Source organism: Gorilla gorilla, chromosome 14 (genome assembly GCF_029281585.2).
Source record: "Gorilla gorilla gorilla isolate KB3781 chromosome 14, NHGRI_mGorGor1-v2.1_pri, whole genome shotgun sequence".
NCBI classification, from domain to species: domain Eukaryota; kingdom Metazoa; phylum Chordata; class Mammalia; order Primates; family Hominidae; genus Gorilla; species Gorilla gorilla.
In genome coordinates this window covers 58345349-58355086 of record NC_073238.2, presented here as the reverse complement: position 1 = coordinate 58355086, position 9738 = coordinate 58345349, and the positions used below count along the sequence as shown (strand labels likewise).

General features: G+C 41.9%; 1 protein-coding gene across 1 annotated transcript; it reads right to left on the bottom strand.

The window, feature by feature from the left end:
* Positions 1-233: 233 nt before the first annotated feature.
* LOC129524726 (endogenous retrovirus group K member 7 Env polyprotein) lies at positions 234-9278 on the bottom strand. The gene is made up of 2 exons (XM_063697300.1): positions 8249-9278; positions 234-2891 (listed from the first exon to the last, which is right to left on the bottom strand). The coding sequence occupies exon 2, from the start codon at positions 2831-2833 to the stop codon at positions 1067-1069; it is 1767 nt and encodes a 588-aa protein (XP_063553370.1). The 5' UTR covers positions 2834-2891; positions 8249-9278; the 3' UTR covers positions 234-1066.
* Between the last annotated feature and the right edge of the window lie 460 nt (positions 9279-9738).

Below are 9738 nucleotides of genomic sequence, written 5' to 3'. Positions count from 1 at the left end.
CTACTCCACTTCTGGTGAGACCTCAAGGAGCTTCCACTCATGGCAGAAGGTGAAGCAGGAGCAGACACATCACATGGTGAGAGAGTGAGCAAGAGAGAGACTCTTTTAAACAACCAGATCTTGCATGAACTCAGAGTGAGAACTTGTAGGGGTGGGTTGCCCCTACACACCTGTGGGTCTTTCTCGTAAGGTGGAACGAGAGACTTAGGAAAGAAAAAGACACAGAGACAAAGTATAGAGAAAGAAATAAGGGGACCCGGGGGACCAGCGTTCAGCATATGGAGGATCCCGCCAGCCTCTGAGTTCCCTTAGTATTTATTGATCATTCGTGGGTGCTTAAAGAAAAGGGGGTTGTGTCAGGGTCACAAGACAATAGTGGGGAGAGGGTCAGCAGACAAACACGTGAACAAAGGTCTTTGCATCATAGACAATGTAAAGGATTAAGTGCTGTGCTTTTAGATATGCATACACATAAACATCTCAATGCTTTACAAAGCAGTATTGCTGCCCGCAGGTCCCACCTCCAGCCCTAAGGCGGTTTTTCCCTATCTCAGTAGATGGAGCATACAATCGGGTTTTATACCGAGACATTCCATTGCCCAGGGACAGGCAGGAGACAGATGCCTTCCTCTTGTCTCAACTGCAAGAGGCATGCCTTCCTCTTATACTAATCCTCCTCAGCACAGACCCTTTACGGGTGTCGGGCTGGGGGACGGTCAGGTCTTTCCCTTCCCACGAGGCCATATTTCAGACTATCACATGGGGAGAAACCTTGGACAATACCTGGCTTTCCTAGGCAGAGGTCCCTGCGGCCTTCCGCAGTTTTTGTGTCCCTGGGTACTTGAGATTAGGGAGTGGTGATGACTCTTAAGGAGCATGCTGCCTTCAAGCATCTGTTTAACAAAGCACATCTTGCACCGCCCTTAATCCATTTAACTCTGAGTTGACACAGCACATGTTTCAGAGAGCAGGGGGTTGGGGGTAAGGTTATAGATTAACAGAATCTCAAGGCAGAGGAATTTTTCTTAGTACAGAACAAAATGGAGTCTCCTATGTCTACTTCTTTCTATACAGACACAGCAACAATCTGATCTCTCTTGCTTTTCCCCACATTTCCCCCTTTTCTTTTCGACAAAACCGCCATCGTCATCATGGCCCGTTCTCGATGGTCGCTGTCTCTTTGGAGCTGTTGGGTACACCTGCAGACTAACAACAGACAAAACAGGCACACAAGGATTAATATGAGATTTATAATCGTAGTACTTCCGATGGTCTTAACCCAAGTGACAGGGTTAAGATTTGCGAGGCCATCAGCAACTCCTGCAATTGCCTCAGTTCCTGGCACCAGATTTAAATGGGCTTTTGATGCTTCGAAAATTTGTTCTTTTAATTTGGAAATGTCTAAAGTGAGATTATCTTCTCTTCCCTGTAGATGGCGTCTAACCATGTCCCAGTGATGCTCAGACTCATTATAAATTTGGGGTGTAATGCAAAAGTCTGACGTATTCCAGTCACACTGTAACTGGAAACGATGTTCTAAGCTCATGAGTCTGTCTCCCATCCAAATGACAGTTTGTCTAAGATCATTAATTTGATTTGCCAATTTTTTATCAATACTAGATTGCGAATTCCACAATCTTGTAGAATTTTTTTGCCAATCATTAACAAAGTTTACCGACTGAACAGAAGAGTGCAATACAACTCCTGCTACAGCAGCCGTAGCTGTGACTGCAATTAATCCCATAATCACTGCAATTAAAGTAAAAATGAATCTTTTGGATCTATTTAAAACACCTTTTAATACTTCAGTCAAAATATGGACGGATGGCGAGGCCTCCCAAGGTCGGTCCATGGACACAGGGATCCACACGCCCTCTCTTGCTCTCACCAGCAGAATACGGTGTTGCCAATTAAAAGTTGAATCAATGCAAGTAAACAATCTACAATTTTCACAGGTTATAGTCTGGGAGTCTGGTTTAATAACTATATTTCCTACAACTAGCATATAAGGGGGCTTTACGCAACTTTGTAAAGGAACTGTTAGACTGGAATTTAGGTCGATAGTATAAAATGGCTTACAATCTCTTGTTTCTAAAGTTTGATTTTCAGACCAAATTCTAATGTGGTGTGAGGCCACAGTAAGCCTCCATAATTCTGGATGTTCAGGACCAGAAACAGGACTTATTATTTTTGGTCTTGGGGTAGAGATTCCTTTTTCTCCCCATTCCCAAGGGTAGAAGGACTGTAATTTTTTATACTTATGTTTGTCTAAACTTTCTGTTAAGTCACTATCAACAGCTGGACTCACTTGTGTACTTGGGCATGACTGAGTTTGTCCTGAGCAATTGTGGTAGAATTGACCTCGAGGTGCCCAATCTATAATAGTTCCGAATTCATTGTTTTGTAATATCACCGCACTATTGGCCACACATTCTTCCCAAACTAAAACTTCTGTATTTTTTGATTCTTTGGGAATTTCCTTGGGGCAAGGTTTCCCTTTAGGTCTAAATTTTAATGATCTTTGATAAGAAAAGTCTTGTAAATAATTTACCCGTGGCCTGAGTGACATCCCGCTTACCATGTGATAAGTGAATCTACTGATGGGACTGACAGTAGGTACTTCTACCAACCAATTTTGGACTGCAGGCATTAAACATCCTGGTGCTCTCCCTAGGCAAATAGGAGGATAACGATATCCAATGGAAATATTTATCATCATCCCTTCTTCCTCAGGTTTGGCAGGGCAGCGATCATCTGTGGGGCCAGGTACCCATACACTATCATTAACATATACTTCTATAGGATTATCCATCCATGTGACTGGTGTTACCATCTCCGTGGAGGCGCTTTTCTTTGCATCTCTGATGGGTTCATTGTAGAACTTCAAATGTCTAGTGGGTATCCAAACAGGAAGCTGATTTTCTCCTGGTGAAACACAAGCAAAACCTCTCCCCCACGTTATCACCTTCCCTATTTCCCATGTCTTATTTTTATTATCTTTCCACCAAATTAGTTTTCCTTCATGTGGGCTGTTCTTTTTACCAGTAAGATGTTGTTCTGCAGAAGTAGTAGTCTGATTTCTATAAATGTTTAAAAAATTTAAAGTATAGAGTGCTAGATTAAGTTGCATCTGAGGAGTGGTACACTCCTTACTGTCTCCCCCTTCTTTTTGTTTAACTAATTGAGTTTTGAGTGTTCTATTAGTTCTTTCAACTATGGCCTGTCCTTGGGAATTATAAGGAATTCCTGTTGTATGTGAAATTTTCCACTGACTTAAGAACTTTTGGAAAGCTTTACTACAATATCCTGGTCCATTGTCAGTTTTGATTTTTTCTGGAACTCCCATTACAGCAAAACAAGACAATAAATGTTTTTTAACATGGGAAGTACTTTCTCCTGTTTGGCAAGGTGCCCATATGAAATGTGAATAAGTATCAACTGTTACATGAACATATGATAATCTTCCAAATGAAGGTACATGCGTGACATCCATTTGCCATAATGCATTAGGACGCAGACCTCTGGGATTAACTCCTGCCTCTTGAGTGGGCAGGTGTAAGACTTGACACTGGGTGCAATGTTGTACAATATCTTTTGCCTGTTTCCATGTGACATCAAATTTGTTTTTTAATCCTGCTGCATTTACATGAGTCAAAGCATGAAGTTCTTTTGCTTTTATGAATGCAGATGATACCAGTAAGTCAGCTTGTTCATTTGCTTTAGTCAAAGGCCCTGGTAAATTAGTGTGTGCTCGAATATGAGTAATATAAAATGGGAAATTTCTTTTTCTTACAGTTTGTTGTAATAAATTGAATAGCTGGTTTAACTGATCATCCATGCTATATTTAATTAGAGCTGTCTCAACATCCCTTGTAGCCTGTACTACATATGCAGAATCTGATATAATATTGATAGGTTGGTCAAAATCTTGTAACACTGTAATGACTGCAACCAACTCTGCTCTTTGAGCCGATTGATATGGAGTTTTGATTACTTGTTCTTTCGGCCCTGTATAAGCCGCTTTTCCATTGCTGGAACCATCAGTAAATACTGTTAGAGCATTTTCTAAAGGTTCACGTCTGGTAATTTTAGGTAGAATCCAAGTGGTCAATTTTAAGAACTGGAAGATTTTCGTTTTTGGGTAATGATTATCAATAATTCCCACAAAATTAGCAAGACCAATCTGCCATGCACCAGAATTGATAAAGGCTTGTCTAACTTGTTCCTTGGTTAAAGGGACAACTATTTTGTCTGGGTCATTTCCACATAATTTTATTATTTGTAATTTTGTCTGACCGATTAATGTAGCCATTTGATCCAAGTACAATGTAAAAGTCTTAACTGTACTGTGAGGAAGGAATGACCACTCCACAAGATCAGTATTTTGAATAATGATGCCTGTTGGAGAATGTGCAGTGGCAAAAATCAAAAGTTGGAGTGGAGCTAAAGGATCTATTCTATTTATTTGCGCTGACTGAATTTTTTCTTCCACTAATTTAATTTCTTTTGTTGCCTCTGGGGTTAACATTCTTTTACTATTTAAGTCTGAGTCTCCTCTTAAGATAGAGAACAAATTTGACATGGCATAAGTAGGAATGCCTAGAGTTGGCCGAATCCAATTAATATCTCCCAGCAATTTTTGAAAATCATTTAGTGTTTTTAATGTGTCTTTTCTTATTTCTATTTTTTGTGGCTTAATTTTTCTATTTTCTATCTGCATCCCTAAATAATGAAAAGGAGTAGAGGTTTGGATCTTATCAGATGCTATTGCCAGTCCTGCGTTGGCAACCTCTGCTTGCAGAAATGTATAACAGTTAATTAATTTATCTTTCGTTTCTGCAGCACATAAAATATCATTAATATAATGAATAATATAACAGTCTGAAAACTTGTCTCTAACTGGTTGAAGAGCTCGACCTACAAAATTCTGACAAATAGTTGGACTATTAAGCATTCCCTGAGGTAGCACTTTCCACTGAAACCTGGTGGCTGGTTCTTTATTATTTATGGCTGGTATAGTAAAGGCAAATTTTTCGCAATCCTGCTCCGCCAGAGGGATGGTAAAAAAGCAATCCTTTAGATCGATTATAATTAAAGGCCAGTCTTTTGGGATCATGGCCGGAGAGGGCAACCCAGGTTGGAGAGGACCCATGGGTTGAATTACGGCATTTACGGCCCTTAAGTCAGTTAACATACGCCATTTGCCTGATTTCTTCTGAATTACAAACACAGGAGAATTCCAAGGCGAGAATGAAGGCTCAATATGACCCTTTTTTAACTGTTCATTTGCTAATAAATGTAAAGCCTCCAGTTTTTGTTTTGGTAGCGGCCACTGATTTACCCACACCGGTTTTTCTGTTTTCCAAGTTAATGGTATGGGTTTAGGAGGCTCTACAGTGGCCGCCCCTAAAAAGGATACCCTATTCCTTCTCTTTTCTGATTTATTTTAGCCTCAACTGGAACTTTAATGCCGTCTTCATTTTTTCCTAGTCCCTTTCCTGGTATATATCCCATCTTGGACATGATTTTTTGACTCGTGGGGCTATATAATGGAGCGGGCATGGTGATTTCCGCACCCCATTGTTGTAATAAATCTCGACCCCACAGATTAAGAGGAATTGAAGTAATCATTGGCTGAACAGTACTTTCTTGATTATTTGGCCCTAAGCAATGTAAAATCTCAGTACTTTGATACACTTCTGAGGCTGTGCCTATGCCGACAAGTCCTGTAACAGCCTTTTGTTTAGGCCAATTTTTTGGCCACTGATTTAAAGCAATGATAGAGACATCTGCTCCAGTGTCTACCAACCCTTCAAACTGTTTTCCTTGAATAATGGCCTTACACACAGGTCTGTTCTCTGAGACCTGACTTGCCCAATATGCAGCTTTTTCTGTCGGATCAGTGCTTCCAAACCCTCCTATTCTTTTTATTTCACTATTTCCACCCTTAATATATGGCAGGAGTAATAATTGAGCAATCCTGTCTCCTGGACTGGCACTCCAAGGAATTGAAGAGCTAATAACCAATTGAATTTTGCCTTTATAGTCTGAATCAACCACGCCAGTATGAATTTGAACTCCTTTTAGATTTAGACTTGATCTTCCTAAGATTAGTCCTACAGTCCCCTCAGGCAGGGGGCCATATACCCCTGTGGGGATTTTTTGTGGGGGCTCCCCTGGAAGCAGAGAGACTGCTTGTAGAGTACATAAATCTACTGCTGCACTGCCGCTTGTGGCGGGGGACAATTGTTGTATTGTGGTAACTGGCTTATTCCCTGAAACACTTGGGACAGTGGGGGTTGTTGTCCCTGAAAACCCTGAGGAACAAATGGCTGAATTGGGAATGCCCCAGTTTGTTGTGGGGCCTGAGGCTGGCCCCTTTGCTCATTTCCCGACAATGGTTGCCCATTTTTATTAAATTTAGAACGACATTGACTAGCCCAATGTTTTCCTTTTTTACATCTGGGACATAAGTCAGGTGGCTCTCTACCTGTTGGAGTTGCTTGAATAGTTATATTCTGTTTATTTAAGACTGGGCAATTCTTTTTTAAGTGACCAATTTGGCCACAATTATAACATTTTCCTCCAAATGTTCTAACTTGTCCTCCTAAAACAACTCCTGTTATTGCTTGAGCCATAAGCATAGCTTTATGCATAGCTCCTCCGATTCCGTCACAGACTTTTACATGTTCTGAGATTACATCTGATCCTGCAGGAACCTTTCCTTTTAATGGCTTAATGGCTGATTGACACTCAGGATTGGCGTTTTCATATGCCATCAACTCCACTATGACCTTACGGGCTTTTTCATCGGCAATTGACTTTTGAGCAACATCTTGGAGCCTTGCCACAAAATCAGGGTAGGGCTCTTTTGAACCTTGTCTTACTGTATTAAATGAGGGGCAGGCGCTTCCTGGGTCTTGGATTTTTTCCCAGGCTCTAAGGCAGATAGCTCTAACTTGCTCAATGGCCTCATTTTGCATTAATGCTTGTTGACTAATAGTACTCCAATTTTGACCTGTTCCTAATAGTTGATCTGCATCTATGTTAACTGGAGGATTGGCAGCCCTATTTCTTCGGACCTGTTCTTGTACCCCATCAATCCACCAAGTCTTAAATTGTAAAAATTGAGAGGGTGAGAGAGACGATTTTGCCAGAATCTCCCAATCATAAGGAATGAGTCTATGTCCATGAGCAATGGAATCTAATAATGTTCTCATATAAGGGGAGTTGGGTCCATACTGTTTTACTCCCTCTTTCATATCTTTTAGCATTTTTATCGAAAAAGACTTGTATCTGGCCTCAACTGTGAGAGGCTCTCCCTCTTGGGCTCCTTCTCCAGGTGGCATCGGTTCTAACGTTACTGGGAATTGCCACGCCTCAGTATCTCCTTCCTTTCTTGATTTATCAATAATTTCATGTAATTCACTACCCTGTCTACTAGGTGGTGCCGTAGGATCAAGTCTCCTAGTGGGCGGCTGAGGGTACGGCACCCTGCCCTGTGGTGCTGGGGGCATTCCTGGATATCCATACTGACTTTCTGGGGGTGGCCGATACTGAAGTTCAGCCGGCGGCCAGTATTGATAAGCTACTGGCGGTTGGGTCTTATTTTCTTTAACCTGCGTTTGAGGTTGTAATCTTACAGGCACCTGACCTGCTGGAAGAGGACTTGGCCCTCGTGGTTTAGACTCTGATGGCCCCACTAATTCTGGACCTTTTCCTTCTAATTTTAACGTTTCAGGATATATCACCTCCTGTAATTGATTATAGTCAACATTTTGCGTTGACTGAGCCATTACCGGCTCTGCTACATATTCGCAATGTAAACCTTCCCTTTCTTTCTGGGATTTTTTCCTTGTCTTTTCATTACAATCTATTAAACAGCTTCCAGGGGCGTCAGAAACTGAAACTCTATCTTCTTCTGTTTGAAATGGTTCTAAAGCTGCTTTAATAATGGCCCAATCATTCCATACTGTAAGTGGAATGATATTACCCTTCCTACATGCTTGTTTTAGTTCCTTACCAATTCTTTTCCAGTCTTTTAGATCTAAAGTTCCTTGTTCTGGAAACCATGGGCAAAATTGTTCTATTATTTGAAATAGCTTGATTAGATTTTTTGTAGATACTTTAACTCCCCCTCTTTTTAAAAGGATTTTAATAAAGCTGAGATAAGAGGCATATTTACTTTTAATTTTACTTTTAGTTTGCCCCATTATCACCCTAGCTTCTTCCGAGCGCACAAGCTTACCGTACGGCTGACTGTAGATGTACTCGGGATCTCTCGTCGACTTGTCCTCAATGACCACGCTCGAGCGTACCTTCACCCTAGAGAAAAGCCTCCACGTTGGGCACCAGATGTAGGGGTGGGTTGCCCCTACACACCTGTGGGTCTTTCTCGTAAGGTGGAACGAGAGACTTAGGAAAGAAAAAGACACAGAGACAAAGTATAGAGAAAGAAATAAGGGGACCCGGGGGACCAGCGTTCAGCATATGGAGGATCCCGCCAGCCTCTGAGTTCCCTTAGTATTTATTGATCATTCGTGGGTGCTTAAAGAAAAGGGGGTTGTGTCAGGGTCACAAGACAATAGTGGGGAGAGGGTCAGCAGACAAACACGTGAACAAAGGTCTTTGCATCATAGACAATGTAAAGGATTAAGTGCTGTGCTTTTAGATATGCATACACATAAACATCTCAATGCTTTACAAAGCAGTATTGCTGCCCGCAGGTCCCACCTCCAGCCCTAAGGCGGTTTTTCCCTATCTCAGTAGATGGAGCATACAATCGGGTTTTATACCGAGACATTCCATTGCCCAGGGACAGGCAGGAGACAGATGCCTTCCTCTTGTCTCAACTGCAAGAGGCATGCCTTCCTCTTATACTAATCCTCCTCAGCACAGACCCTTTACGGGTGTCGGGCTGGGGGACGGTCAGGTCTTTCCCTTCCCACGAGGCCATATTTCAGACTATCACATGGGGAGAAACCTTGGACAATACCTGGCTTTCCTAGGCAGAGGTCCCTGCGGCCTTCCGCAGTTTTTGTGTCCCTGGGTACTTGAGATTAGGGAGTGGTGATGACTCTTAAGGAGCATGCTGCCTTCAAGCATCTGTTTAACAAAGCACATCTTGCACCGCCCTTAATCCATTTAACTCTGAGTTGACACAGCACATGTTTCAGAGAGCAGGGGGTTGGGGGTAAGGTTATAGATTAACAGAATCTCAAGGCAGAGGAATTTTTCTTAGTACAGAACAAAATGGAGTCTCCTATGTCTACTTCTTTCTATACAGACACAGCAACAATCTGATCTCTCTTGCTTTTCCCCACAAGAACTCACTTACTAGTCAAGGGGATGGTGCTAAGCTGTTCATGAGGGATCTGCCTCCATGATCCAATACCTCCCACTAGACCCCACTTCTAACATTGCAGGTCACATTTCAACATGAGATTTGGAGGGGAGAAAACATCCAAAACATACCATTTCACCTCTGGCCCCCCAAATCTCATGTTCTTCTCACATTGTAAAATACAATCATTGCATCCTAATAGTTCCTCAATGTCCCAACTTGTTTCAGCATCAAGTCCAAAGTCCAGTCTTATCTTGTCAATTTTACAGCCTCCATTTGCACAAGAATATCAAGACTTTTCTCCTTTCTCCTGTTCTGCTAGCTCTGCTGTGTGATGAGTGAGTGCATTTCTCAGTGCTTATGGCCTCAAGAGTGGGATGAGGACAGGGGAAGGG

What these genes read in the sequence shown, in the direction of transcription:
- LOC129524726 (XM_063697300.1), bottom strand. Translation starts at nt 2,833, where the DNA reads ATGGTAACACCAGTCACATGGATGGATAATCCTATAGAAGTATATGTT.